The sequence below is a fragment of the Akebia trifoliata genome, unplaced genomic scaffold (genome assembly GCF_017979445.1).
Source record: "Akebia trifoliata isolate Shusen 1 unplaced genomic scaffold, ASM1797944v1 Contig01351_ERROPOS1984962, whole genome shotgun sequence".
Classification (NCBI taxonomy): Eukaryota; Viridiplantae; Streptophyta; class Magnoliopsida; order Ranunculales; family Lardizabalaceae; genus Akebia; species Akebia trifoliata.
The window spans coordinates 106,234-121,141 of record NW_028237681.1 but is presented as its reverse complement, the minus strand read 5'-3'; the positions used below and the strand labels follow the sequence as shown (position 1 = coordinate 121,141).

Below are 14,908 nucleotides of genomic sequence, written 5' to 3'. Positions count from 1 at the left end.
ACTAAAGGGTATATAGATCTGATCACAATCACTCTAAAGCAAGTAAGTTGAATCGTAAGTTACTGTAGAGCACCTAGAGCTAATCGCAGATGGTATACAGACCTGTAGAAACTTGATGCTGCCGCAGAGCACTAAAGGGCTTGTAGGTCTGATCGCAGATGAGTTTCAGACCTACTGCTGTTGTCGCAAGGTATAATACGAGCCTAAAAGTCGATGCAGGTGGGATACAGACCTGCTATTGCTGTCGCAGGGCACTGTCGGGGTTGGAGGTCTGATCGCAGATGAGATTCATCTCTGTTACTGCTGTCGCAAGGTGTATAGATCAGATTCTGACTTATCTGGAATCCGATCTAACTTTTGGCCTGCTGAAGCTGTTGAAGACTGAAGACCGATCGCAAGATATCTTTAGGACTAATTTCCAAGAGAAACCCTAACGTAAGGTATAAAAAAAATATTTTAAAAAATCACAGCACAAATCTCTATTGCAGCATGTGAAGGACTAACAAAGTCTCTATCGCAACATGCGATAAAGAGGACAAGAATCAAAGAAGGAATTTTATGCTCTGATACCAAGAAGAATTTTAGGATAGAAATCTCAAACTCATAATGAGAGCTTGGTAAATATTTATAACCTATAATAAGGGAATGGACATAAATGCCCTTACATAAAAAGAATAATAGAAATAAATACATATAAACCAAACGAGAACTAACTATATATCCTAATATTTCCAATAGATCTTTCCCTAAATTTTTCGTAGTTGATTGGGGGTCCATTTTTACTCCAAAGAAAACAAGGCTTTGGGTTTCAATTAACCATAGCTCCCAAAATTGCCTTTCTAGGAAAGTGGTTGTGGAGTTTTGGTGAGGAGCCATGCAATATTTGGAGAGTTATTTAATCCAAATTTGGTTGAAGCATTCACCAGTGGCAAAATGGAGATGTTAAAAACTCATTTAGGTGCGGCCTTCGGAACGACATGATGAAGGGTTTTCATGAATTTAACAAAAGCGTGGCTTTTAAAATTGGCAAAGGGAATAGGGTTTAATTTTGGGTGATAGATGGTATGGCAACTCTCCTCGTATATACAATAATATCCTAATGTATATGCTATCAAACAAAACAAAATTGTTAATTCAAAATATTTTGTTTGGTTAGATGACAAAGAACTTGGTTTCAGAAGGAACTTCAATGATTTGTAGGTGAATTGCGTTGTAGACTTTTTTTTTCCAATGTATTTATGATATCAACATTTCTTAGACGAGGTTAAATGGGCGTTGAAGAAGAGATGGGACCGTTCCTTTTATATCTGCTTGTTTAGTGTTTCTTTGATCATGGTAGAGATACTACTTTCCCGATCTCTTGGGTTCCCAAATTCCATCCAAAGTGCCGACTCTTTTTTTCCCGTCCTCCTTACTTTAGACAGTTTTTATTCTAATGTAGGATGTCCACACCCCCTTTGGAAGTAGTACTTAGTCCCTTCGGATATGCCCAGTCATCACAAAATGGCGTATTAGGTATAACCACTAGCGACTCTTGAAATTTTTTGATATAGTTGACCATCTCACAATATCATAATTATTTACATTCGCATTATGTGCAAGCAAAGATGATACAAAATCAATATATCACCTCATTCTATTTTCTCCCTTAATTCGAAGTTGGCAATGTTCCTCTTTTACCTATAGAGGTACACTTTTATAGAGAATGATCCCATTTTCTATTTGTTGGCGACCTTGGAAGAAGATGCTTTGATGGAAAGGTGACATAGTGGAAGCATGTGAACCAATAGATTCAATAGAAATTGAGAGTTTGTGTTCAATGGAGCACACAAAATCAGTTTAAATCAATTGATAAACAAGCAATAGCTTGAAAGAAAATAAATCATAAAGTTAAAAAGTAATTAAGAGAAAAGATAATTGAATTGATACGTTTGGACTAGATTGAATTTCGTTTTTGAAGCTCCTTATACAGATAACTTCATCATAACAAGTAAGAAACCTTCTAAAATATTAAAAAGTAACTTTCTAATCTATCTATAACATATTACTAACCTTCTAGTCCTGTTAGAACTCAATTTGGATACTTAAAAGCACTTCTAATTATAACCTAAAGAACAAAAACGAATTTAGAAGAAAATAGAAACCTAAAGGCAAAGTAGAGACTAAACAAAATAGAAACTTCCTAAAATTGAAATAAAAACTAACCAAACAACTTCTAAGTAGCTTAAAACTGAACTAAACTAAAGACATGACTAAAATGCAAATGGGGTTGAATATGGACCCAACCGGGTCAACCCAAACCAGGCAGGTCAAGAGTTGACTTGGTCAAAACGAGTCGACTTGTCCAGATCTGGATAGGTTGATTTGGCCAAGATAATTCTATTCTCAAGAGATATATGTTCTACATCGAAAGGAGAACTCTACATGATGCCATTCTTACTATCAAAGTGTCCTTATTCCTATGGTCTACGATCCATCTAGAAATTTGGGGCCTGTTATTTCATGACTTCATTATTGGATGGGTCTCCATATTATATCATGGTGGTTAATATAGGCTCTCGAGATTGTTTTCTCTGCTTCTATTTCCTAATCTTTGTCCATTTGGGGCCCTTGTAATCGGTTGGTCTGTTTGACCACTTCCTATTTATTCTCTGTCCTTAATATAACATTTTACCTTGAAAAAAAATCTAATTGAGAATTTAAGTTTTATTTATTTGCTTTTGACAATAAACAACCATATCCATTTGCTGGTGGCAGTTTTTTGTTCTTTCCTTTAATAACCATATTTCCTTTACCTTAAAAGTAAATTTCATCTAAATGTTCATATGTTAATTCTGGATTTTATGTAATTGAAATTATTCCATTTATGTTTTGACCTTTAAATGATTTACACAATAATGATCTATTGTCTCACATTGTGGTCTATTTACTGGGGATCTGCCTTACGTGCCTGTGAACTAAATCTATGTTTTTATATATTTGAAATTTGTTTTAACATTTTATTTTTCTGATTCTTCTTGGACCTCAGGTTGATCTCTTAGGGGATGAGGTGGATGCTCTTCTCAGCCTTCTTGAGAAGATATACATAGCACTTGACCATTATTCGCCAATATTGCAGCATTATCCTGGTGTAAGATGGTTTTCTCTTATCATTTGTTTCACTATTCTTTTTCTCAGTGCTGTGGTTGCACTATGGTTAACTTTGTTTTTTATTTTTTTTTTTTTTTTTTTTTTTTTTTTCCATCTTTCCTTTCTGGGGGAACTATTTCTCGGTTATTCTAGAAAATTCTTGCTTGATCCATTTCCTTGAAATTCCTCTTCGTGAAATGTGGCACAGTTTCAGTGAAGTTAACCTATGATCAAAGATGATGGATACCGGACAAATACAATGTATAACATTTACTCTTAAAATATGAGTATCCAATATGGCAATATGGATAGACTACTAATATGACACCCAAGTCACTATTACTGCGCCCATTTTCAAATATCCTAGTATCACTAGTTGGAACTACCACATTTTCAGCGCCATTAAGGACAAAAGAAGAATTCAACCTAGGTTTGATAGTGCAAGGATGGGTTAATGGGTTTCAAAGGTAGAAATTGTTGGCAAGGTTGAATTGGGAAAAAAAAAAAGACGACTAGAATAACATGAGATAATTCAACAGAAGAATAAGGCAAGCTTGTAATTCAGAATTTCAGGTTTGAAAAATGCTCTACTAAAAGTAAGTTGACAAGCGAGCTTCTCGTGAAGTAGGTCGGAACTCTTAGGAGATAAGAGAGGAGTTGATAATAAGAGAACAGAAAAAAGTGTTTCATTACTAAGCCCTAATTAGGCTTTAAAGAGAATTACATGGTCTAATAAGTGAAAAGACTAAAAAGGACAAAAAATCTGTAAAACTAATAAAATAAGAGTTATTCAACACTCCCCCTCAAGTTGGTGCGTGGATGTCGGCAACGCCCAACTTGGACAAAACACCTTCAAAGGCAGCTTTGCTGACACCTTTAGTAAGAATATCAGTAAGTTGCTGAGCTGTAGGAACAAAAGGAGTACAAAGTTGCCCAGAAACAATCTTCTCTGTAATAAAATGTGGATCAACTTCAATATGCTTCGTTCTGTCATGCTGAACCGGATTTGCAGCTATGTTAATAACCGACTTATTGTCACAATATAATGAAAAAAGGGTTGTTACTGAAATACACAAATCAGTTAATAAGATCTTGAGCCACAACAACTCACACTCCAAGTGCCATAGCTCGGTATTTTGACTCAGCACTGGAGCGAGAAACCACATTTTGCTTCTTACTGCTCCAAGTGACCAAGTTGCCACCAACTTTAATACAATACCTAGAAGTAGACCGTCTATCAGTCACTGAGCCAGCATAATCTGCATCTGTCCATGTCTCAATGCAAAGATGAGCATGATTACTGAACATGATACCTCCACCAGGACATCTCTTAAGGTATCTAAGAATACGATAGACAGCAGTAAGATGAGATGTTCGAGGCAAGTGCATAAACTGACTTACAACACTAACAGCATAGGCAATATCTGGACGAGTCATAGACAAGTAGATCAGTTTTCCCACAAGACGCTGATACTGACCAATATCCTCCAAACACTCCCCCTCAGAATCAACCAACCTGTGATTATGCTCAATAGGAGTATCAGCAGGACGAGAACCAAGCTGACCAAAGACACTGAGTAAATCAAGAACATACTTACGCTGAGAAATAAATATACCGAATTGAGACCTCGCAACTTCAATACCCAGAAAATAGCAAAGATGCCCAAGATCCTTAATCTCAAATTGACGTCCTAAGTAAGTTTTGACCTCGACAATGCCAACATCATCATCTCTAGTAAGAACAATATCGTCTACATAAACAATCAGAGCGACAGTTTTGCCCCGGGTGTGACGCAAGAAAATAGTGTGATCAGCAGAACTCTGGTGGAAATCAAACTGATGCATAGCCTTAGTAAAGCGTTCAGACCATGTACGAGAAGACTACTTCAATCCATAAAGAGAACGACGAAGACGACAGACATGGGTAGGAGAAGCAGATGTGAGAAACCTAGGAAGTTTGACCATATAGACTTCTTCCTGAAGATCACCATTGAGAAATGCATTCTTGACATCTAACTAGAAAAGATGGCACCCTCTGATAGCGGCAACAGAAAAGAGAACACGAATGGTGGTCATCTTGGCAACGGGGGCAACTGTCTCTTGATAATCAATCTCATAAGTCTAAGCATAACCCTTGGCCACCAACCGGGCCTTATAGCAAGCAATAAAGTCATCCGGATTGTGTTTTAGATTGAGTCTTTTCAAGAGCATTCAACTCATCAATCATAGTTGTTCGCCACTCAGGATGGGTAATAGCATCTGCAATAGTAGTAGGAAGAGAAACAGCGGAAACAGATGCAAGAAAACTACGATAGGAGGGTGACAGGGCAGAATCAGATATATAATTAGAAATGGGATAAGTATAACTGCGCTTACCCTTACGAGTGGCAATAAGACGATCATCACAGGACACAGGAGGCGGAGCTGGAAGCGAGGAGGCGAGCTGGTCTGGCATAGGAGGGATGGCAGTATTGCGAGAACGCCGAGAATAAACCTGCAGATGAGGAGGTGATGAACTGACAAGAGATGGAGAAGGAGGAACAAGCATGGGAAGAGGAAGAAAAATAGGAGAGGGATCATCAGGTGAATCTAGAGGAAACCACTCAGATTGAATGCCAACGGACCCATTATAGTAAGGGGTATGCTAAAAAAAGGAAACATCCCGAGAAATAAAACGTCGTCGAGAAGGAGGGTGGTAACAACGGTATCCTTTCTGGGTAGAGGAATAACCCAAAAAGATACATTTGACAGCTTTACGATCAAGTTTTGTACGGGTTTGGTCAAGAATTTGAACAAAGCAGACACACCCAAATACATGCGGAGGAAGTGAAAACAAGGGACGATTTGGGTAAAGCTAAAAGAGAGGCGTGGCAAACTGAAGAACCTAAGAGGGGGTCCGATTAATAAGGTACACCGCAATAAGAACTGCATCGGCCCAACAGGATTGAGGCACGTTCATGCTAATAGAGAGGGCACGGGCTAATTCTAGAATATAACGATTTTTTCTTTCTGATCGACCATTCTACTGAGGAGTCTTAACATTGGACATTTGATGCTCAATGCCAGACTCTAAACAAAGTTTCAAGACCTCACTGTAGGTGTACTCAGTACCATGATCAGAACGGAAGGTCTTGACGGTACGACCAAACTGGGTATGAACCATAGCAAGAAATTGCTTGGAAATCCCAAAAACTTCACTCTTGTGTTTCATAAGATAGACCCAATAGGTACGACTGTGGTTATCGATGAACAAGACAAAATAACGAAAACCAAGAGTTGACGTGACAGGGGAAGGACCCCACACATCAGAATGGATTAGGTCAAACATAGCAGATGCAGTAGTATTCATACTAATAGGATAAGAAGAACGCACATGTTTAGCTAATTGGCAAGTTTCACAAGAAAAATTAAGCAAATTGCTATTATTAAATAAAACAGGGAATATGTGCTTCAAATATTCAAAAGAAATATGACCTAAACGTAAGTGCCAACACATTACAAGAGTCTTATTAGACTGACTACTACTACTAATCTGGAAAGCAGAATGGGTGCTAGGTAAACAAGGTACGTCCAAGAGATACAAGCCATTCACTTCATGTCCAGTGCCAATCGTTCTCTTCGACTCCAAATCCTGAAAGACACAATGAGAGGGATAAAAAATTATACTGCAATTCAAATTTTTTGTAATGCTACTAATAGATATAAGATTAGTAGTGAGTTGAGGAACATGCAGTGTGTTAGTTAAGGATAAAGAAGATGTAACAGGAAAATGACCTTGACCAGCTATAGAAGACAAAAAACCATCGGCTAGGCGAACGTTGCGATGACCAGAACAAACACTATAGATTTTGAAAAAAAATGGCGTACCATTCATGTTATCGGAGGCACTAGAATCAATGATCCATGGTGTGGTAGTGGTGGAAACACTATGTGCAGATGCAAAAGTACCTGAGTGAGCGAAAGTAGAGACCGGCTGAGATGAAGTCTCCATCTGATTGAAGAATTTTCTGAACTTGTCAAGCCCAACCTGAGATAGAGATACCGAATCCGATGAGGATGTAGTAGCTGAAGAAGGTGTTGAATCAGTAGTCGGCTGAGAGACTACATGAACTGAAGATCGTTGAGACTGTTAACGTTGCTGATTAGGACGACCATGGAGTGCATAACAACAAGCTTTCACGTGACCCAACTTCCCACAATGATCACACTTATGTCGTTAACGAGTAAACAGAGACCCACTAGGAGGCTGTGGAGAAGGTAGGCGAGCAAGCATAGTAGAGTGGTCTCCTGAAAAATAAGGTAGGGCAACTACGCGACGACTTTCATCAGCCAAGACATAAGAATACGCAGTCTGTAAGGACGGAAAGGGATCCATACCCAATAAGTGAATTCTCGCATACTCAAACTCCTCTCGTAAACCGGCTAAGAACTGAAAAACTCGATTCTTATCCAGAATCGACGCATATAATGTCTCATCAAGCGGATCCTTCTAGGCGTAGGACGAGGATTAGAAGGTCAACTCTTCCCACCGAGCACATAGCTGTGATAAATAGGTGGTAACTGAAGAATCACTTTGCCAAAGACTGGAAATCTCACGCTCTAAGTTAAAAATCCGAACGTTGTTTTGACGTTGCGAGTAAATGCTCTTTGCAGAGTCCCATATCTGTTTTGCTGTCGAGAAGAACAAAAATCCAGCCGCAATTTGTGGTTGCACAGATGTAACCAACCAAGAACGGACCATAGAATCATTAGCAAACTAGTGTGAGTAAGAAGGGTCGGTCTGTGTAAGTTATTTGTCTGCTCCCGTGAGATAACCAATCTTCCCTTTTCCACCAATAAACATTTCAACTGATCGTGCCCAAAGAAGATAATTAGGGCCATCTAATTTCATGGTGGTAATTTGAATTCTTGGAAAGTCAGTTGAGTAAGAAGAAAGGTCACTTGAGTCATTAGTACTACCAGTGACCGAGGAAGATGACATCTCAGAGGCCATTAAAGAGTCTATGTACTTTGGTTTGAAGAGAGTTCAAGGAGGACGAGGGAACAGCTTTCAATGAGAAAAAGATTGCAACCCCCAAATACTATCGTAACTGTCAACCAGCACTCTTGTTGCGAATACAGGCTCCAAACAGCCCCTACGCTGTGAATACAATCTTCAAACAGCACTCTTGCTGCGAATACAGGCTCCAAACAGCCCCTGTGCTGTGAATACAGTCTTCAAACAGCCCCTGTGCTGTGAAACTAGGCTTCAAACAGCCCTTAGGCTGCTGCAGCCTTCAAGCAAACCTGTGTTGGGATCGCAACAGCCCCTGTGCTGTGAAACCAGCCTTCAAACAGCCCTTGTGCTGGTCGCAGCTTTCAAAATACCACCCTTGTGGTGATCGCAGATCCCAAACAGCAGCCCTATGCTGGTCGTAGTCGCTAAATACCACCCTTGTGGTGATCGTAGATCCCATACGATGCAAACAACAGATCGTGGGTTCCAAAACGAAGCAAATAGCAGGTCGTGGGTTCCAAAAAAAAAAAAAAAAAAACTACACACAGCAGGTAGTGGGTTCCAAACGAAGCAAACAGCAGCCCTGCTGTGATCGTGGGTTCCAAACAATGCACCTGCTATAGTCGCAGGTTCCAAAATAGTAGCCCTGTTGCGAGTTTATGTGACAAACGACCTAAAACCTGTTGCTGCAAGCCTCTAGAGCCATCAGTTGATCTAAGAACAGCAATCCTGTTGTTGCCGTAAATTTTCAATGAGGCTTACTGGCCCTATCGCATGTTGTGATTAGGGATGTTGTAAAACAACCCCCGTAGGGGTGATGATTTAAACTAGACCGAGAGGTTATGTGGTGGATTTAAGAGAGGGATTGTGTGATGGGGTTGTAGCAAGCAAAAAGGAGAGGAGATGGAGGTAGGCTCTGATACCAAGTTGATAATAAGAAAACAGAAAAAAGTGTTTCATTACTAAGCCCTAATTGGGCTTTAAAGAGAATTACATGGTCTAATAAGTGAAAAGACTAAAAAGGACAAAAGATCTGTAAAACTAATAAAATAAGAGTTATTCAACAAGAGGGGAGTCACAATATCATAATATCTTTCTATGCATCACACCATCAAATTGTTAAAGTCATACCTTGAAAGGAAACAAAACATCTTCGTAAATATTTATTTAGTTTTCTAATTTTCGAAGAGTCATGTATAGATGTTGGGGATAAAATCTTTTTCATACTCCTAGGACAAACTCTACTTGCTAAGAATGAGAAAGTAAATCTCTAGTAGTCTTCTAGATTAATCTTAATGAACTACAAGAAACTCATGATTTCCTAACCTGGCCCAAGGCTTAGAACTTGCTAAGATTCTTCTTTTATAATTTATCCTAAAGAAATGGAATTAGTATTCCGATCGTAGTCCTGCGCTATGTTTTAACATAACTCACTCAAATTATCTAAATAGGGTGATATTAAGTTCTTTCGATTGATGGTTGGATAAGCTTTATAACAATACTAAAGAGGTACTAAAAGACACCCATATGTTCTAATCATCTCATAAAATCATCTAAATATCAAGATATTGGATTCTTTGAATACATGATCAAATAAACTTTCCAATAATGCCAAAGTTGAGTTATCCAGGCCCCACATGCAGGTAAAAATATGACGGCGAATGTATTAAAAAAGGTTGAAATGAATTGGTTTCCATGGGAGATGGAACTTTGTAGTTGTACGATCTTTTGTGTGCCTCGTTTTTGTGTTTTCCTATGTGCTATATAATCTTGCATTGTTGGTATGGATAAAAAAACATCTCTTTTCAGTGAATTCTCAGGTGTAATGCAATGATTTTTGTTCTGTATTTCAATCATCATTTCAATGGTACCATATTGTTTGGTTGTATTTAAAGACTATAGTGAAGAAACTTGATTCTTAAGTATATAGGAGCTATTGATATGACTTGAAAACAATTGCAATTTGGAAGCATTTATGATACAATCGGTCATTGTACATATATTACAAATTGGGCATTCTCTGAAGGGAACCTCGTCTCTAAGTTCTCAACGCAAGTAGTTAATTTACAAACAGTTGGGTAGAAAGCTAAAAGCTCCAACCTACATAAGCTCAAAGGGTGCAAACAAGGAGGCTCCAACCTAAATCAATGATAGCTCTCAAGACAGTAATCAATGGTGCAGAAAGCAAATATAGTAGAATCAAAGTTAAAGTACACAAAGAGAAGCATCAAAACAGGTCGAACATAAGAAAAGTAAGACTGCAGACCAGACCAATAAAACATGCATATAAGCCTTCATGTGAACATTCCTAAAAAAAGATGACCTAAACTTCTTCTATGTGCAAGATAAAATAATATAACAAGAATCAAATATGAAGATGAAAAGCTTATTACAAACCAAGGAAATGATCTACCTGGTGGGGTACAACCTTTTTCATATATATATATATATATATATATATATATATCGTGGGCAGTAGAGACTTACGATATTACTTTGGGGCAAGCTACCTTCAACATAAACAAAATAGGTATTTTGGTGGAAAATTTTGCACCTCCACCTCGAGATTCACAGCACCACTAGATCAAACTGTCTCCCTGTCTAAGCACTGATGTGGTACCTACCAAAGAAACTCTGATGCCAAAGTCAGATTAACAACTACAAATTGAACTTGAATCAATTACCTTCAAATAAATAACTTTACCTCTATTTATACCCGTGGGCTTTCCTTCTTTTTTTGGCATATTTCGTCCATGTGTATTTGATTTTTTTCCTAGGTGGATTCAATCATGATCCCTTTCTTGATTGGACACAATCACGATCGAATCCCTTGATTTTTCTTCTAGATTCTCTAAGTGCAAATTTATTTGTGCCTTGTATTTACTATGAGTTGAACTGTCTTCCACTTCTCATGAATTCCTTCAACCTCCCAAGGACGACCAATAGATTCCCTTCAATTGATCTCCATTGCGGCAGCTCGGGATTTCTTCTGATGACCTCCTAAGGATGTTCCTTGGGACCCCTACTGATGTACCGATATCTCAAGGATGATCCTTGAGATTGTACTTTTCCATGATAATCTGACGGTCCTACTTGGGGTACTGATTTATCCTCATACAAGTATTTTCACATCCTTGTAGTTATTCGTATTGTTTTAGAGACAATATGACTCAAATTATACTTATGATACAAATTTATGCACTCATATTCATGCGATACTTCATCTCTTTCATTGAATATTTCATGTGCCCCATTTTCTAATAACATGCATTGCAGCTAGAAATCCCTTTTAATTGGGCTAATCCTTTTTGCAGGTTGTGGAGATTCTCAAATTGATTAGAAGAGAATTAAGTGGAGAAACTGCTAAATCAGTTTGATCTGCTTTTCAGTAAGGTAATTAATTTTTGGGCTAGTGCTTACACAGAATTGAAATTATTGTTACTTGTTAATTTATTTTTTAAGACTAATGATTAAACGACGAGATAAAATGTACGTGGTAATGTGGCTGACGTGGCAAGTGCATAGAACCGTAGACATTTGTCCTTGTGTATCCGGAAGAAAAAGATCTATGGTTCTGTGCACTTACCATGTCAGCCGCATATGTTTTAGCACATCCCTTTACCAAGACTCATTTTTTAATTCTTTTCTTTTTTAGTATTGTGAAACTTCATAAAAGAGAAGAGAAGGCAGCTTACTGAATAGAGGTTGAGAAGGCCTACGTGCAAGCAAAAAAAAAAAAACTACCAGCATTCAACAAAATAAACTACACTTTATGACATCGTCACATATCTTCTCCCATCTAAAGATAAAATCCTGAAAGAAGAGGTCTCTAAAATCTTTGGAGAGCTTACTTTAGAAATGATAAGACCCAAAAATGTTAAAGTACTTCACAAATCGAAAATTCCTTTCATGAGAGGTTCCTTTGCTTCTTTCTTTCCAAATCCCCCCAACAAATCACAAATCGGGATAAACCTTCAAGCATTCTCTTCAAAGCATGCAAAGCTATGGATTGTCAATTCTGAAAGAGGGAGAACATTGATTTTGAAAAATCTAGTCTGTGGGGGATTTTTTGAATTTCCCACTCCTTGAGATACGTGTTACAATAGACAATCAGAACTTCCTTGAGATAAGTGTTACAATGATTGATTAACTCCTCGAGATACATATTGTAATAAATGAGCAACTCTGGTCATCTTCTTTTATGAATCTTTCAAGTTTAGATCATCTTCTCCGGTGGAGCTTCTTAGTCTCTAGTCGCAATAAGATGTTGCCTTAAACTGAAAAGACACTAGTGGGTTGCCGGCCAAGGAGCCTTAAACTGAAAAGACACCAATAGGTTGCCGGCCAAGGACCCTCTGACGATCAAGTTAGATCTTAGTTTATTTGTAGAGCTAAGAGAAGAGTACAAGTATAAGAGAATTTTGTGTGGCTTGTACTTCTTGGTTTGACTGGGATAAGTATCCTTATTTATAAGTTTGACTCGTTGAAGGAGGTAGTAACCTCAGTTGAAACCTCTTTCCCATGTTCTCTTGCATTTATGGTGGTTAATGCCCATGATGTATTAATGACAATGAAGACCCACTCCTCATGGTTCTTGTAACATATATGAGGAGTGACCTTAAATGTGTAACTGTCTTGACTCGGTGGCAACTTAATTCTTCGAGTTGACTCAGTTGAGTTATGTAGTTGTGGTTTCTTTAGGTACCATGCATATTTTGTGCTGCTTAAGTAGCTTAGTTTCAGCAGGAGTTTCCCCTTAGTTTGGTGACTGTGCCACCACCCAGTATGAAGGGACGTGTTGTCCATATCTCTTTAGTGTGTATTGTTCAAGTGAGGGGTCGGACTAGGAGGCCAAGGTACCTAGCAAGGCACGTTTGGTTGAGGGGTCAGCATAAGAGGCCGAACCTCCTAGCAAGGTGCATTTGATTGAAGGGTTGGACGAGGAGGTCGAACCTCCTAATGTACACCTTGGGTTGAGGGGTCACCAAGGTGGCCAAACCACCTAACTAGAGCACGTTGGACTGAGGGGTTGGCCTAGGTGGCTGAACCACCTAGCTAGAGCACATTAAGTGAGGGGTCGGCCTAGGAAGCCAAAACACCTAGATAGAACATGTTGAGTGAGGAGTCGGCCAAGGGGACAAATCTCCTAGTGTGTCCGCTCGAGTGTGCATGCTTGATCTGATCCATTTCAATTCAGGTTGGCCCGGGTCATTGTGCCTCGATTTACTAGCTTTGCTAATCCCAAGGGAAGTGGTTTTTTTGGTTCCTACACAATCTATGCTAAAGAGACTTATGAAGTGGGGCCAAATAGTTCGGGTGAAGGTGCAATGAATGAAGATTTTATTTACAAATTATTCTCTAGCTTTGGATAGGGAGAACAAATCAAATCAACAATAATGTTACCATGAGAGAACATAATCTTGTCTGAGGGAATTGTTTAGATAATGAGGCCTCTTTTCAGAGTTCCTAGATCCCCAAATGAAAGGAACTGGGAACACAAAACTATTAAAATGAGCCAAAGAGTGGCTAAAGGATTTGATAGAGAAGAAACCATCTATGACCATCTATGACTCTTTGTCCGTATCCAAGAATCTTACTACAAAGGAGTTATTGCAGTTTCAAAAATCTGACAAATAAGTAAACTAAGGATTCTACTTTCCATTTTAAAATTCCTCCTAAAAATGAAATTCCAGGAAATCTCGCCATAAGCCCGAACTATGAAATTTTGTATTAGAGTATGTTTCTTATTTAAAATATTGTACAAGTTGAAAAATTAGTGTACGAGGGGGAAGTTACCGTACCTGTGGTCTTCCCAGAATCTACCCTATTACTTTTTCCAACTCTAAAATCAACCTTTTTCATAAATTTAGGCAAGACATTTTGAATACTCCTTCACACACTACTCCCATAGTATAGTCTACCTCATTCTTTCTCACCCCAGAGTCTTAGCCCCATATTTGCCTAAATCACTTTACTTCAAATATTATTATGTTCAAATTCAACACCAAATAACCCCTAGGGGTTGTTCTTGATAAGCTTCTCAGGAAGGGTAGGTCAAGTGTTCGGAACCCCATGAAGAAATGAATTCCTTGGGGCCACCCTCCAGGATCCGGTTGACCCTCAAATCAACCATTTGCGCATAGGACTTTCTGAGGGGACGGTGGAGGTGACTGTGGGATTACTCTCACCCCAGGGTGGGGATAACCCATGATAAGCACAAAAAAAAAATCAACACCAAATCCATAAGCCACTTCTCGTGCAATACAAAATTCATATTCTTAATATTGTGTGCTTCCAACCCAACTACCCTTTTAGGGGAGCAAGTGTTTTTCCAATTCACCAAAGAAAGATTAAAGCAGGGAGATCATCTTGATCAACAGTACATTATTCTATACACTGGCTTTCTATTTATCCTTGTTCACATTTTTGAGTTAGAGGTTAATTCTCTTTGGCGATGGGGATTAGTAAATATGGGTGCTGTGATGGTGGCTCGGAAAACAATTGTTGGCCATTATTTTACCTTGGCATTTGGCACATAATATCCAAATATGCAGAACAACTTCAAAAGAGGGATCGCTTTTAATGTTGGAAGACATGACAAAGTATTGCAAGCTAATTCTATCACGCCCCTAGCTACAATTGGATGACACAATTTGATGGGAATCAAATCCATAGATCAAACCCTATGAGCCATGACAGCTTGTTCTAGTTAGTTTCCAAGGATGTACATGGGAGTATGTACTATTGTGTTAAATCAAAAGCATAATCTTATAGATAAAATTG

The 14,908-nt window shown here is 38.5% G+C and overlaps 1 protein-coding gene across 3 annotated transcripts in view; it reads left to right on the top strand.

Moving 5' to 3' along the window:
• Positions 1-14,908, top strand: part of LOC147380504 (WPP domain-associated protein-like) — a 28,939-nt gene that overhangs the window by 13,293 nt on the left and 738 nt on the right. For all 3 annotated transcript variants that reach the window (XM_086431632.1, XM_086431630.1, XM_086431631.1), the window contains exons 4-5: positions 3,029-3,130; positions 11,440-11,518. In XM_086431632.1, the coding sequence (XP_086287758.1) occupies positions 3,029-3,130; positions 11,440-11,502 (165 nt within the window). In that variant the 3' untranslated portion in view covers positions 11,503-11,518. The remainder of the gene's footprint in view (positions 1-3,028; positions 3,131-11,439; positions 11,519-14,908) is intronic.